The sequence below is a fragment of the Tupaia chinensis genome, unplaced genomic scaffold (genome assembly GCF_000334495.1).
Source record: "Tupaia chinensis unplaced genomic scaffold, TupChi_1.0 Scaffold000063_1, whole genome shotgun sequence".
In the NCBI taxonomy this organism is placed as follows: domain Eukaryota; kingdom Metazoa; phylum Chordata; class Mammalia; order Scandentia; family Tupaiidae; genus Tupaia; species Tupaia belangeri.
The window spans coordinates 2641726-2658329 of NW_006159521.1; the positions used below are offsets into that span (position 1 = coordinate 2641726).

The 16604-nt window shown below is 46.3% G+C and overlaps 1 protein-coding gene across 1 annotated transcript in view; it reads right to left on the reverse strand.

Annotated features, from left to right (window-relative positions):
* Positions 1 to 16604, reverse strand: part of TPM1 (tropomyosin 1) — a gene marked incomplete at its 5' end in the record, with an annotated part of 23777 nt that extends 7173 nt beyond the window's left edge. The window contains 7 exon segments of the mRNA XM_014593336.1: positions 1890 to 1959; positions 2957 to 3019; positions 3467 to 3542; positions 4307 to 4377; positions 5578 to 5695; positions 7183 to 7316; positions 16548 to 16604. Of these exon segments, the coding sequence (XP_014448822.1) occupies positions 1890 to 1959; positions 2957 to 3019; positions 3467 to 3542; positions 4307 to 4377; positions 5578 to 5695; positions 7183 to 7316; positions 16548 to 16604 (589 nt within the window).

The following is a 16604-nucleotide window of genomic DNA, read 5'->3' on the forward strand; positions in this document are numbered from 1 at the left end:
TCCGATCCGTGATAATCTGACACTTTAGGGTTTCCTTCGAGTTCTCGTATGAAAATGATCATACTAGACTTAACTGAATCTCGGGAAACCAATTTTTGATATATCTTGAGAAGTTCCTGCACAACTGCATGGCCTTATAGTTTTACCTGCGCCTAATTTCTTAAAAGGACAGTGTGCAAGGTCATTCATATTCCAGTTCATTGCTCAGTGGAAACAATCGAGTTCAATGTTTACGAAATAAAAGGATTCTGAAAGGAAATGGCTTGTACAGGCGGACTTAATCTACTTGGCTTCTGTATTAGTAGGATGTGAGAAAACAAGGACAATCCGGGTTAGCACGAGAGAGCGAACAGGAGGGTGCAAAGATGGAGGTGGAGGCGCGCAGGAGGGAGCGGTGGTGAGCTGATCACAGGAGCGCGAGGGCACGGTGTGAGCAGGCAGGGTGGATGCACATTTACATGGAAGTCATATCGTTGAGAGCGTGGTCCAGCTCCTCGCTGATGGCTTTGTACTTCAGTTTCTGAGCATACAGCTCGTCTATGACCAGGAAGTGGAAGGCAGAGGTGCAAGGGCATGGAGGGTGATCAAGAGATGGAGGGTGAGCGAGGGTGGCGCGGGGGCCATCCCAACACAGCAGCAAGGAAAGGGCAATGCATGAAGGAATTGGTGCCGCGGCAGGTGGCCAATGCAGGAGGCGTGCGATTTGTTTTTAAATACATCGAAACAAAAACAAAGAGAACAAAACCCATTAGAAAATAAAATGAGAAAAGACTCAATATGAAAATCATAACAAACAGGGTTGGTATATCAGTAAACCATGCTAAATCCTAAACAAAACCACAAGGGTGAGTGATAAAACATCTTTTTTGCAGAGCCGTATTTTAATTACACCAGAGTATTTAGCCACCTGCAGCTATAAACAATGGGGAAAAAAATATCCGAGGGCAGTGTTTTGGAAGAACAATTTGTAACGAAAGCCTATAATCCTTATCTGACTCCACCTCAAAACACTGACTTCCTGACCAAACTAGACCACTGGGCTACTGATTTCGCAGCTCACTTAACTGCCCGTCCTTCCACTCGAGCTCCTTGTTACTGGTCCAGGAGCCTGGGAAAGTGAAGAGAGCCACACTTTTCATGGCAGTGTCATAGCGAGACTGCAGTTTAGTTCTGTAATGCCGAAGGGTATACAGTCTAACAGACTGTTCTGCACCCCTTGTCACTCTGCCTTCCCCACTATCTCGGTTAGGATCTGCACCAACCTCCAATCCCGTCTCTAACAGATCCCATCTGTAACGTACGTATTTTCATTTTGTTTTTTCTTTTTCACATATAGCTGTTTGCTAGCCTCAGAGCTCAACATTTTGACTTTTTGTGAACTAAGGGAGGGATACTTAAATACAGTGCCTTGTTGATTCCCACCCAGCCCCTGCCACTTTCAAAATATAAAATATTTTGCTAAGGTAATAAATGACTTTCAAAAACCTAAATCCTTACGTTGAGTTCAGACTTGAAAGAAGGTGGGTTGTGCCTAAAACCAAGCCTATATCATTCTCACAACTGGGAGGAATACTAAAAATACAAAATAGAGGGTCACTGATAACCTGTAACCACCTCATCCACACTGAATAATAAGACTGCCACACTTCCACTGAGCATGAAGTAAAGCCGGACGGCATTTGTCATTACAAAAAGAGATGTGCCCGCCTAGTGAGCAGAGGACTCGGGTCCAAAAGTTCAAGAGCCACAGATGAAAACCCCAGAGGACAGAGAGGAGGAATGTGCAAGAGCAAAGAGATCGATCGAGGTGGATGCTTGGACTGGAAAATCGTCTCGCCAGGTCATAGTCAACCACAAGGATTCAGTGAAAACGGCACTGACGGTCTTACCTTCTAAGTCATCGATGCTTTTCTCCAATTTAGTTACTGACCTCTCCGCAAACTCAGCTCGAGTCTCAGCCTGTAATAATTTAATGTATTTCAATCAATGTTGGGAAGTTTTATGTTTCTAGTATTAAAATACAGGAAAAACTAGAGCCAGCTCAGGGCCTGGTGGTTAAGGAAACAGGATCCCACATGGCTAACTGGGTGGATCGAGCCCCAAACCCGGTAGCCTGAGAACACGCTGGGTGTATGTGTAGGCATGCCCAAAATCCCAAAAGGAAGGCCAAGATAGGGCAGAAGGGATTGCGGTGTGACCATTCCCCATGGCTAGGGGAGCGGGAGGCAGAGCTTTCTTGCTTCCCCCTCCTTCTCTGGCAAGTGCATGTGCCCGCTGACAAATTAAAATAAAAAAGGCAAGACGAGAGGAATGAAAATCAAGCATACCCCCTGTAAAACAGGTCTGAAACGAACAAGTAGTTTCAGACACTGCTACCGTGAGAGACGGCAGCTAGCACAGCACATTAACCCCAAGACTACCTTTATTTTCAATGTAAGGCAGCAAGAGTGGGAGACAAGTCAAAGGAAGGAGAGAAAATGGGGGTGGGGGGTTGGGGGTGTGAAAAAATGAAAACCGAGCCCTAGAGAGGAAGGGCTGCTTGCAAGGACACTGCCCCCAATGAAAATGCAGGGTGACAAAAATCCAACAACTCGGAATATTTCTGACTTGAGTACCTGTAACTTTCTTTCTTTTTTTTTTTTTTTTTTAAGTTTTGTTTTCGTCATAAGGTGCTTGGTTTGCTAGAGAGACAAAGAGAGGGGAAGTAGGAAATTATCCTCCGAGGAGGGGATGGCTATGCCACAATCCCTTCTCCTCCATTCTCCTCTTGGGATTTTGGGCACGCACGTGCACTTGGCATGATTTTCAAGCCCCTGGGTCTGGGTCTCAAACCTCAGTCAACAGAGGGAGAGTCCAGAAGTTTAATCACCATGCCACCTGCTGGTCTTTTAAAAAGCCCCAATCAGCTCTGTAAAAACAGTCATTTACAATCCATTCAAAACACTCCTAATATTACCTCCTTCAGCTTGTCAGAAAGGACCTTGATCTCTTCCTCGTATTTATCTTCCTTCTGTGAGTACTGCAATTAGAAAGATCATTCCAGATGTCAGGCTGCGGCTCGCTCCACTCATGCCTTCTACGACAAAGGACAAGCCAGCCCAGCCAACAGATGTTAAGGATCTCGTAGGAGGTAATGGAGCCTTGGCTATCAAATGGCATATTACAATGCAGCCTCTGCTTCTTGCCTATTGTTTTACACGGGATAAGGACAAGATAACTTGTTCATTTGGCACTTGGTTAAATTAGGCTGGTGACTCCCATACTGACAACACGAAATACACTCTCGAGTAAAAAGTAAAGAAGCTATTATAAAATAACCATCAGGAGATCACTTAAAGATGCTGACATTTACTCAAATGCCTACTGTACTACTGCATTTACCAGTGGGGCCTTGGAAGAGAAAAGTAGGCCTCTTTTGAGCAGTTCTTAAAAGGTGCCTTTCCCCCACACCATGCTCCTGGCCTACCTTCTCAGCCTGAGCCTCCAGTGACTTCAAGTTGTTCGTCACAGTTTTCAATTCTTCTTCAAGCTCGGCACATTTGCTAATGTTTTCGATCAGAGCCAGAAAGGGTGGGAGACAAGCCAAAGGAAGGAAGAGAGAAAAAGGAGAGGGAAGAGGAAAAAATGAAAACCGAGTCCTAGAGATGAAGGGCTGCCTTCAAGGAGCCAAACCATCAAGTGATAAAATGCTCAATTTTGCCATGGACACTGGCCCCAATGGAAAGGCGGATGACAGAATCTAACAACTCTGAAGAATGATAATTTGGCTTCTTTCTTGGCTGCCCCAAGAGCATTTATGAAAGGAAAAACAAAGGAGCATAAAGGACCAAGAGAAAGCACTTAAAGCAAGATAAAAACAGCAGAGGGTGTAGTGAAGGTGCAGTCGTTAAACCAAACGAACCAGGAGGCATTGGAAGCTGAAAGATGTCTGGGTTGCACTAAACCTATAGACCACACATTAGCCATCAGTACCTTATCCTCTGCAGCCATTAATGCTTTCAAGGTCTGATCCATTATTCTTAATTGTTCTTCCAGCTGTCGAACTTGGCTGTTAGTGGACACAGGAAATGCACAAGGCCATTCACAAAATCAGTGTGCAGGTAAGGCATGCAGTGACACACGCATTCATACACAGACATCCCACACGAGTCCTCCGTGTTCCGTACTCGTGGGCTTATCCACATCAAATGAGCACAAGAGGAGCCTGGAGCTGAAACAGGTCAATGTGCAGCTGCCAGAAGGCCATGCTGTTTAGTCACTGGTCTGCAGCACCCCACACGCGGCCTCCTGGCGCCGGCTCGCTTACCCTTCTGAGAGCTCAGCCCGCTCTTCTGCTCGTTCCAGGTCGCTCTCAATGATGACCAGCTTACGGGCCACCTGCAGCAGAACACAGCACATGTACGCCATAGGGCTTCGCTCTGGGTCTGGGTCATGAGGGGTGGAAGGGTCAGATCTATCAGCTCCCAAGGGTTCCCGTCTATAAACAAGATAATCCTCTTTCCAGCACTGGACAGAAGCAACTCTCCCTAAGGAATGCTAACGGATAGGAGACCACAGGCTTCTGCTCACAAAGACCCCAAATGGCCAGTTATAATTGGGCAGTCTCGATTTAAGGTCTGGCCCAGGTGAAGTCTGTGTAATTATACAGTAACCAGACCAAAGCAGAGGAGGAAGAAGAAATGAGAAATTCACTACCTCGAAATTAGGAGCATGATGACGCATGATACATTTTATACAGAAAAGGTGGAGACTGCCAACAAAACACTGAAAATAAACCTACAAACTCCATCAACTTAGAGCTCTCTCTGTAAACCTCCTTTCTATGGGAGAAACTGAGTGTAAAAAGTTAATATCAGATAAGAAGATGAGATGGCTGAGAAGTCAACTCTATTCAGGGAAGGAAAAAAACCAAGAAAACTAAGGATCCTCTGAAGCAGTTCAAAATGCGTGGGCATCGTGTAACCTGCAGACAATCATGATGAAAAGGAGGTACATGCTGTTTCAGCACAGCCATGACGTGATGCAAGAAGGGGAAAACTAAAACCTCAGTCACTGCGAAGGCTGTTACCACCTGGGGAGACGATCAGGAGCTGGTTCACCTGTGAACCTGGGATGATCATGGCTTTCTACTACCTGGAGGACACAAGCCTTCAAAAGTCTACCAAACAACTGCATGGAACATGGGCCTCTAGGCTGCCTGGACCAGATGTGCCGGAGGACCACACTGGGAAGGGCTGTCTGAGCGTTAATGGCATGAGAGCCACTTTTCATAAGAACAAGAGGCCCAACTCGCCCTTCTGGTCAAAGACCGTCCTGGTCTTCTGGGGTAGGGGGTGGTTGGGAGGAATTTCGGTTCTCCTTCCTAGTGCCATTGAATGGCTTCATGAGAAGGCCTGGGGTCCCCAAGCAGCATTAAGACAAGAACCGATTTCTGGAGGTGAAGAGACTTTGTTTCTCGAAACCACCTATGTCTGCAAGAAGGCGATGACCTCACTCAGGACCAAGGCTGTATCCTGCCTGATGGCCCTGCCAGGCCACAGCTGGGAGTCCATGCGGCTTTGTGCCCCAGGATCTGACCTCTTCATACTTGCGGTCGGCATCTTCTGCAATGTGTTTGGCCTCTTTCAGCTGGATCTCCTGAATTTCCATTTTTTCTTCATCCTTTTGGGCTCGACTCTCAATGACTTTCATTCCTCTGAAAAGAAAAACAAGCAAGAAAATCCAAGATTTAGAGTTGACTTCTTTAAACTCATGCTGCACTGCTGTGGTCTGCAAAGCTTAGTGGAAATGTCAGAACAAAACAGAGCCCAGAGCTACTTTTATTTTCCAAACCATGAAACAAGACTTTCCAGAGCGGAAGGCAGACAAAGAACACACATTTCTCTATGCTCACTGCATATGAAATCTCACACTCTGGGTACGAGTGGAGCTGTCCAGGCATTTAACGTTAAGTGAAAGGTCCCCTGGCAGGGTCCTGTCTGAATCTAAGGGATGTGGAAACAGGAAAATTCCAGAATGCTTTCCCTGTAAAATTCATACTAAGATTTCTTCCCTTTTCTGGGGGAAGCCTCAGCTTAAAAATGGACCAAAGCTAGGACAAAAGCAAATTTATCTTCATGTGCCTCTTTTTTTTTTTTCAAAGAAGGTTCTTATCCCATCAACTACAAATGAAAATGTGAGACTGACCCACATGAAGTTATCTGATCATTTCAGATCTATAAAAATGGAAACTTTACATGGTTCAACTGAACACTTTAGGTAAGAAACTCTACACTGTACCATAATGGAGCCCTTTCATAGCAGGGTGTTGGACCACAGGACTGACACTGCCTTCCACGCTGATGTGTACATCAGGGTCCTATGGCCTCATGTGACATTTCAGGAAACGTTAGCTGACTGATGGGGCATACACTGTGAAATGATCAAATCAGACTGATAAACATACCTACCACTTCTTCTTACATATGTTAGTGTCAAGTTATATATATATGTGTGTGTGTGTGTGTGTGTGCGTGTGTGTATATAAATAAATAAATATAAACTTTTTTTTTTTGGAGAGGTTTTTGCTATAGGGCATGTGCGCTCTCCAGAAAGGTAGAAACAGAGAGACAGAGGGCAAGAAATCACCCCCAGGGGGGATGGTCACGCCACAATCCCTTCTCCTCCATTCTCCTCTCAGGATCTTGGACACGCATGCACACGTGCCCAGCGTGAGTTTAAGCCACCGGGTCCAGGACTCGACCCGCGGTCGACTACAAAAGAGTTCAGCGACATAGCCATTACGCTAACTGCTGGTCTCATGAAGTTATATTTTTAAATGATATGCACGATCGCTCTATGGTCTGCAGGAATGAAGGAACCAATGTATCCCTGAACTTCTTCATCTTCAGGTCTGTCTCCCTCACTGGAAGGAGAGCTCTGTGAGGGCAGGAACAAGGTCTTTTTCTTCTTTGTAACCTTGGGGCTTAGAACGATGCTTGGGACCCAGCAGGTGTCCCACTTAAGTTAATGGAACAAAACCAACTAAAACCAACCAAGTTACACTGTAATCAACAGAGAAAATGCTCCCACCAAGGGACTATTCCATTCTTGAGCCTCAGAGAGCAGAGAAGCCCTCCCATCCACTCCACCAGGAGGATGCGCTCGCTCGTGCTGCAAGGTGCCTAGACAAGGCGTTCTCACCTCTCACTCTCATCTGCTGCCTTCTCAGCCTCCTCCAGCTTCTGCAAAGCTGTTGCCAGACGCTCCTGGGCACGATCCAGCTCTTCCTCAACCAGCTGGATGCGTCTGTTCAGGGAAGCTACATCAGCTTCAGCCTAGGTAGAGAGCGAAAGGCAGGCATTTCAGAGTAGGAGAGAAAATGAGGGTGGCGCCTTCGGGAAGTGACCGAGACTGCACGCTGACTTCAGACATGGAGCCAGGCTTTGTGGTGAGCTACCCCTAAGTGTCTGACCAGCCCCAGCCAGCTCTGGAACTCTCAGTGTTCATACACTGACTTACAGGGAATGTCCATGTCTGTACACAGACTAAGCTACACACACAGTTCTCATCAGAATGTCCACGTCTGTACACAGACTAAGCTGTACACACAGTTCTCATCAGACAGCTGGGTCATTAGCAAATACTCTTCTGTGGTTTCAATGCTCTGGTTTTACTTGTGTGTCAAGGAGAGCTTTATCATGCCACCTCGTTCACTGGGGGCCTTGATGTGCACAGAGACAGCAAGACTTACCCAAGCTCAGTCTCATAATAGCAGCACAGTCAGAAATCGAACTCGGGAGTTGTGCTCAATTCTCCTTTCTCCTAGCTACTTTCTCAAAGGAGCCTTACAAAGAAATGTGCTCAGATTTAGTGGTTCTAAAATACACAGCATATGGAGACACAACACAATTTAGTAGTTCCACCCTTGCCCCCCTTTTCAGTTACCCCTTTAGAATAGCTGGTTAACTGGAACAGGGCCAAGACAAATATCCCAAGTGTTTTTTGACATAAGCCTACTGGAATGTCTTACAAGTCAAGATTGCTACAACGAAGTATCAAATTCCTAAGGAGAGAAGCAATGCATACACCATTGTCACTTGGTATCTGCTATGGTTTAGAGAGTGGTTTGTCTGTGAAAGTTTCTGTTTTGGAATTTGATGCTAGAAGGTAGTGAGGCCTAGTGAGAGGTGATTAGCTCAAGATGATCGTATCAGAGACATCATGCTCCCGACCAGATTAATGATGTGCTATGCAACACGGAGAGTTCTAGCTCTCACACAAGGGGCTTCTTCTCCTGAGAGCTGGTTGTTACAAATAAGAGAGCCGCCCGCGCTTGCTCACTCTCTCCGCACAAGCCTGCCACCCTCTGGGCGGTCAGCCATGCTGTAGGTTGGCTTGGTGCCAGGCCTATGCCTTTGGACTTTCAAGCCACCGGAACTGTGAGTTAATAAATCCCTAGTTCTTTATAATTCACCCAGTCTCCCGTATTTCTGTTGGCCACACAATAATGAACTAGGACAGGATCTATGAAATGCCGATTTCTGACAAGACGCCTGGGCTTTGTGGTGGGCTACCTGTAAGTGCATTACAAGTCCTGGGCAAGGCCAAGTCCAAGGCCAAGCCCAAGTATCTTATCTCTGAAACAAACTTTCTTCCCCTCAGGGATGCAATGGCTTCCTCCTGTCATAAGCATTTGTTACTATGAGTTTCAGAACACTTGCAAGACTGAGATGGCTCCTTGCACACACCTGCATTGGTGGTTATGTAAATACCGTGCATGGAAGTGGAAGACAAAGCTTATTAATCAGGTTCAATTTCCTCCTCTTCCTCCTATCACATATATGTTCATCAAGGAGCAATGGGGTTTTCGGGACATTTGGGAGCTTTCTAAAAATTGTAACACACATGTAGGGACTCATGCTATTTCTCAAAAGGCAGCCCTGTTTTCTTTATTCAACTGTGAGCTGCTTACATCCAGGAAATACTGGGCTGTAGTAAACGGTGGGTCGCATTTTTGCATAGAAAAAAAATACGTTATGACTTTTCTGATGACCTAATACTTCTCTGCACAAAGGCTCACCCCATAAATGTCTCCTGAATAAAATGAGCAAAACTGACATAGTTAAACCACAGCAACTCTCTCAGGTCATGGGCCCATGAAATGCAGAGTTGAAGTGCTGTGCTCATGGCCTTGGATCAGAGGAATACGAGAATACTTAGCTTTTTGCTCATCTAGATTTTAAATCAAGTTTTATCTGGGGAAAAGGGGTGAGTAGAGCATCTAAGAAAAAAGAACTGAAACAGAAATCTAATCAAGCGAACAAAAACCTCCATGATAATAAAAAACCTCTGTGGGGTGTCTGGGTCACATATTCCAAAATGTTGTTCTTTTCTTTTTCCCTCTTACTTTCCTTATTACTATTTTCAATATGAAGGCAAATATCCCTATTACAAGTGCTGTGGCCTATCAGAGAAATGTCAATAAGATTTTCAAAACATTTTTGTAACCCTAAGTTCTAAGGTCTCTGCATTAGATCTGGGCCCAAACCTCGAGGACTTTGTACTCACAGAAAGAAGGTTGTTTATGCTCTGGGGAAAGAACCTTTCAGGTGAGAGCTGGATGAACGTCACACAGCAGGGGAGCCGGACAGGAAGGAGATACTGCCCAGCATTCATCCCGGCCTGGGCATCAATCGGTGCCTTCCCTCTTACTGTTCCCTTGGCTTTGATACTGTGTTCAGCAGAATGCTCTTTTATAAATGTCATTCACACTTTCCCCCAGGGGCGTTTTTGCAAAAACTTAGACTCCTTGGCATTAGAGGTTATGGCCTCTAGAAACACCAGCTGATGGGGCTTCACCACAGGGCACCTAAGCAATGACCGGTTTCTAAGAGTCAGTGACACAAACACAGGACAGGTGCAACACGAAGTAGGCTGGCGGGCAGCTGGCCCTTCCCGAGGAGCTGCTGCAAATCTGCAAACTGGGATCTAGATAATTTGGTTGGTGGGGTCCCTCGGCACCATCTAGGCCAGTAGTTGGTACGGATGGCTGCTGGGTACTCAAATTCGTAGGAGATGCACTCAAAATACAAACTTCTGTTCCTAGAGATTCTGATCTGGGGGGGTGGGGGGGTGGCAGGAATCTACCCTCTAAGTAAGCAACCCCCTCCACCCTGTTGCCACCATCCAAGAAAGCTGGCAAATCCTACGGGAGCCACTCATAGCTTTTTGCTAAAAAGGAGGGAAGGTCTTTGATCTAGAGTCCTCAGGTACGTCCAGACCTTCCAGCTGCTGGCGGGAGGCAGGACGGCAGTCCAAGGTCCCCGGCTCTCACCATTCCTTCTCCTGGTTTTCTGGAACATCATGGAGGCCTTGCGATTAGCGGTTCTCACCTCTCAAGTCCCTTTTGACTTCAGAGAAGGAGGTTCTCTACCACTGCCTGCCATTCCAAGTCCCCACTAAGGGCCTTCTCAGGACTAGGAGAAAAGTTACTATAACGAAAATTCAATCCGTTTTGAAATAAGGTGGGGCGTGAGTGTGAATGCATCATGACAGAACGCTAATGGGTAGGCAGCTCACCTGAGGACACTGAGTACTGGCTCTCTGGCCCAGAAGCCCCAGAGGTTTAGGGGCAGATAGGCAGAGGAGCCCCCTGTAGGGACAGAGTGGCCTCTGAGATCTGTCCATCTTTCTGTAAGCTTTCCCTGGGAAAACCCTGGACCCCAACCAGTTCTGCAGGCCCTTTTATGCTGGTTTAATTGAAATCTCGTTTGGTTCCATAGAATTCAAGATTTTTTTTTTTTTTTTGAGAGTTTTTTGCTATAGGGCGTGTGCACTCGCCAGACAGACAGAGACAGAGAGCTAGAAAGCGAGAAATCACCCCCCAGAGGGGATGGCTATGCCGCAATCCCTTCTCCTCCATTCTCCTCTCGGGATCTTGGGCACGCACGCACACGCGTCTGGCGTGAGTTTTAAGCCACCGGGTCTGGAACACGAACCCTTCTCAGGACTAGGAGAAAAGTTACTATAACGAAAATTCAATCCGTTTTGAAATAAGGTGGGGCGTGAGTGTGAATGCATCATGACAGAACGCTAATAGGTAGGCAGCTCACCTGAGGACACTGAGTACTGGCTCTCTGGCCCAGAAGCCCCAGAGGTTTAGGGGCAGATAGGCAGAGGAGCCCCCTGTAGGGACAGAGTGGCCTCTGAGATCTGTCCATCTTTCTGTAAGCTTTCCCTGGGAAAACCCTGGACCCCAACCAGTTCTGCAGGCCCTTTTATGCTGGTTTAATTGAAATCTCGTTTGGTTCCATAGAATTCAAGATTTTTTTTTTTTTTTGAGAGTTTTTTGCTATAGGGCGTGTGCACTCGCCAGACAGACAGAGACAGAGAGCTAGAAAGCGAGAAATCACCCCCCAGAGGGGATGGCTATGCCGCAATCCCTTCTCCTCCATTCTCCTCTCGGGATCTTGGGCACGCACGCACACGCGTCTGGCGTGAGTTTTAAGCCACCGGGTCTGGAACACGAACCGCGGTCGACTACGTGGGAGTCCAGCGACATAGCCATTATGCTAACTGCTGGTCCTGAATTCAAGATATTTTTATGTTCATAATTAAGAGCACTTTTGCTTTTTACTTTTTCCTCCCGATTTATTATACACGGTGTCTAAAACACCTATACCTCTCACTTTTGCTAGCTTTTATTTTTTTTTTTTTTCCTCTAGGTTCTGGGGCTTATTTAGGTATTTTTGAAGGTTCTTCTCATCACAGCTCCTGGACATTCCTAAGGTTCTGCTGTTGCTGTACAAGCCTTCAGCCACAGGACCATCTGTCACTTAAAAGGAGATAAATAATGAGGTGTTGGGAGGGTCAAGGCCCCAGACAGCAGTGGTTTCCAGGCATGTAAGTCACCCTTAGTGGGCTGAGTTTGTTCTCGTCTAACAACGGCCCATGTGTCGACACTGCCAGGGAAGTCTTTCACTTCGGGATACTAGTTTCTTTGATTTCAAAAGTGCTATTGTTTGCCGACATGTAATGAGCTACTCAGAGGAGAGATTGCCATATTAATAAAGGCTACCAATTGTCTTCTGCAGATCTGTTGTTAAACCTCCACCCAGCGCTCGGCTCCTGTAAGGTGTCTGAGAGCTGTAAGTGTTCCTCCAACCCCCAGGTTCCAGCGATCAACTCAGAAATCAAGAGCCTGCACCACACTCAGAAATCAGAGACATGCCTGATCCAATACAGCGAAACCCTCCAAGTCAGATCTGGAAAACAAAAGCACCCAAAAACACCCTCAGAACTTGGGAGCAGGCAGATGGTGTGCTGGTTAAGGATACTGGACTCCCACAGGGCTGACTGCAGTTCAAGTCCTAGACCTGGAACTTGCTTTCTCACGTTCTCTCTCTCTCACTCTATCCCTCTCTAGTCAAATGAAAATGAATAAAGTTAAATAATTCTTCAAAAATTATTAAAAAAAAAAAAACCTTTCGCAAGGCCCATATTTTTCTGAAATCTAGCTGTTTTAGCCAATATGACAACAAAACATTAGAAATAGCAATAACTTTTACTTAAAAAGAAAAAAGTATTCCAGTTAAGACTATTAAGAAGAAATAATGGTGAGGCTGGCAGGTGGTGTGGTGATTAAGGTGCTATACTCCCATATGGCGGACTATGGTTGGAGCCCAGACCTGGTGGCTTGCTTTCTCACTTTCCCTTTCTTCCTCCACCCTCCCCTCATCAAATTAAAATAAATAAATAAATAAATAAATAAATAATTTCTTTAAATCATTTAGGACAAAAAAGAAGAAGTCATGGTAGAATAGTCACCTATCCTAAAAGCCAATCCTTTGGAATATGTTTTCAAAGTTCTGACTGAACCAGAGTGGCGCATGGGATGACCAAAGTTCAGACCTTTTTATTTCCCACAAATGTAGTTATGCTGAGCAGGTTTCACCCAACTTGCTGTGTAAGACCAAGTAACTACAGCCAGGCTAAGCTTCTGCCCTTATATGGTAAGAAAAAGGGAAAAAAAACCACACATGGCACGAAGGGGCACTCCCATGGATAACAGATAAACACAACCTCCCCTATCTGTGCCAAAGCCTGTAATTTATGAGGCATATTTGCAGGATGAGGGAGGACGGACATGAACGAGGCATTGTAGTACCTCTGCCTTGCCCACGTCTGAAAGCGGAAATCGAGGGTATACATTCCAGTTACAGCCGCTCTGGGACTGCCAAGGCAAGCACGAAACCCACTTGCAGTTTCCTGGTCTTAGAACTATTTACCAACTATAAAGAGGGAACAGGCTGGGAATAGTCATAAAAACATATACGTATATATTTTCCCATGCTTTAATCACGATGCCCATTAAGAACCTACTGGCTGCAACTGTATGTTTCCTTGTTTGCTGGGTAGGAACCAGAAAGGAGAAAGGAGGACTGCACCTTCTTACTTTCTCTTTTTTTTAAAAAAAAAAAACATAATGACAAACAAAACAGAACGAACAAAGAAAGCACAAAACAAAACTCTAGGGGGTCACGGACCTAGAGTCAACCATTACATAAGCAAAGTAGACTCATTCCAACATTTTGAAGGGCCCACGTGCCTTGGAAAAACACACTAGGAAGAAGTAGGGTTAGCTGCTTTTTCCAAGGTAAAAGAGCTGGTTTAACAGAGCCAATTAACGACAGCCTGTCTGAACCTTCAAATATCTGAGTATAGGCCAACTCTCCAGTCAAGTATTTTTTCCAGTGGTTCACGGCTTGGTCACTAAACCTTTCTTTATCTTTGTGGCCAAGAGAAACTTACTGTTAGCTTAACTCACAGTCTAAGCTATGCCTTACAACTACCTAAATTGGCTACATTTAGGTTAAGGTTTCAGAACATAGGAACAACTTTCAGACTGAAATTCTCCCTTCCATGAATGGTCTGACTTTAGTCCTCAAGTTGCCATCTTGCTAGTTTCTGTGTCCAATCACCCAGGTAGGTTGTTTTTAAAAACTGCTTTCAAAACACTTGAGACCACTGAAACCATGTTTGACATAAAGCCTTGAAAGAAAGGAAAGCTTTGAATCTAGTTGACTCGTGCAGGAAGGGTAGTGTTATAAAAAGTGCACAAAATGGGGACCAGCAGTTAGCGTAATGGCTATGTCACTGGACTCCCATGTAGTTGACTGTGGTTCGAGTCCCAGACCCGGTGGCTTAAACTCACGCCAGGTGCGTGTGCGTGCATGCCCAAGATCCCGAGAGGAGAATGGAGAAGAAGGGATTGTGGCGTGGCCATCCCTCCTGGGGGGTGATTTCTCACTTTCTATTTCTCTTTCTGGTAAGCACACATGCCCAATAAGAAAAAAAACCTCTCCAGAAAAAGAAAAAAAAAAAAGGACACAAAGTGGAAGATGAGCATAAAATAATGTGCTCTTCATAAAATGTATCTTTTGTGTCTAAAATTAATCACTGCACTAGCACATTCCTATTTCTTCTTTTCCTCTTCAGCTTTTGCTATAGGGCATGCATGCTTGCCAGAGAGAGAAACATACAGAAAGTGGGAAGTACACCCCCCCGGGGGGGGCATGGCCACACCAAAATCCCTTATCCTATACTCTCCTTTTAAGATTTTGGGCATGCACGCACGCACAACATGCCCAGTGTGATTCTCAAGCCACCAGGACTGGGACTTGAACTGTGAAGCTGGCCATGTGGGATCTAGTGCCTTAACCTCCATGGCACCTACTGACCCACACATTCCCCTTCTTAATAGGGTGAGGGGAGTTCTTCAGATTTTTATCAATAATGCTACTTTAACCATCAAACGTTCCTTCCATTCTGCCCACTTCCTCTCTCCACTCAAGTCCCTCTTACCTGCCCCCCCAAATTGCTGACTGAAAGCATTAAATGGAGTGTTTTATGATGTGGAGAAATGAGCAGGCCATTTTTAAGACCTCTTGCTTGGTGGTGAACTGAGGGTGAAGGAGCAAGGGGCTGGTCTGAAACAGTCTGAAACTCAGCACCTACTCTGCTGTGTCACGCACCACTGGAATCTCTGGACACACTAACTCCTTTAACCAAAAGGTAGGTGCTGTTATTATCCATCTGTTACTCTCTGGGCACTGAGGCTTCCAGAGGTACACAGGTAAGGAGTGGGGCAGGGACTCGAACCTCAACAGTCTGGGTCCAGAGTTATTGTCCTTATCCATCACGTTCTATTGGCTCTTATGGCTCAAGGACAGCTGCTAGCCAGTGGGTTTATCATCCAACCATGTTCAGAGACATTCACAGGACCTTTGCTGACTTGTCCTCTAAAGCTCTGGTCCCTAAGGTTTTTGGCACCAGGGGCTGGTTTCGTGGAAGACATTTTTCCCACAGACCAGGGCGTGAGGGAGGGAGGAAGACGGGGGACTGAGTATACATTTATTGTGTACTTCGTTATTATTCTTATTACACTTCAATAAAAGGACTGGTACTGCTCCCAGGCTCGAACACTGGGGACCCCTGCTCTAAAAGAAATACAGAAAATTATTGTGTGCCTATTCCTTTCCTTATTCCAGTCTGTATATCATCTGAAATTCTCTTCAGTTAGACCTTCCTCTGCAGAGGACCCATTTGCTTCTCTATGTTTTGTGCAAAACAGGACCAGATTTTGGAGTTTCTGCAGCCAGTTTTGCAGCCATTACAAACCTTAACCAGGACACTGTACTGTAAGCACAGCTAAACATATTATCCTTGTCATAAAATTCCCAAGGTGTTTGAGTATGTGGATTTAACACACACACATACACTCACTCAAAATCAATGAACACCAGATACTCAGACTACCTCTGAAATCCTGTTCCTGTTCGCTGGATACATTTGCCTGGGAAGGGAAGCCAAGTACTACGTTCAACAAGACGAGGGGGAAGCCTACGAGAGAACACACCCGTAACTGCTGACAGTGAGCTGGCTCTTATCACCACTCGGTGACTTGGGAATATCGATCTGTGTGAGAGACCCTGGGAAGAGGGATGGTCAAGGAAGGGAAGGATGAAGGAGATGCCTCCTTTTACGTTAGCTCTTCCATCAGAACCGGGCGCTGTCACTCTCTCGACCTTACAGAAACAGGCCTCTGGGAAACCACAGGGTAACCGGGGAAGGATTTCGCATCCCCAGGCCCCTGAGTCCAGCAGCACCTCTCACACCTGACCATCAGCTTCCCCTACCAAAGGAACAGATTTTCACAAAGGCGGCCTCTTCCCGCCCCAAGCTCCCGGTAAACAGGCCCGGAGCACGAACTGCACATCGACACTCGAGAGATCCTAATCGAACACCACCTTGGAGCCCCTTCCTGAAAATACTTCTAGAACCTTCTCAATAACACTCCTGCTTCCCCTCGGGGCTTTCATCTCAAAGCAGCAGGATGGAAAGGAAGGGCCCCTCCGCGGGGCCGGTCGCCAGCTGGCCCAGGTGCGCCAGGTGCGCCTCGGAGGCGTAGGGGCAGGATCCGAGGGCTCCGGGTGGGCCCTGGGACGTGCGCGGCAACTGGGAAGAAAGTGTCCCTAGGGTGGTGGGGTGATGGCAGGGTCCCTTACGGTCTCCCTCAGCTTCCTCTCGAGGTCCAGCTCGCGCTGCAGGCTGCCGGCACGCTC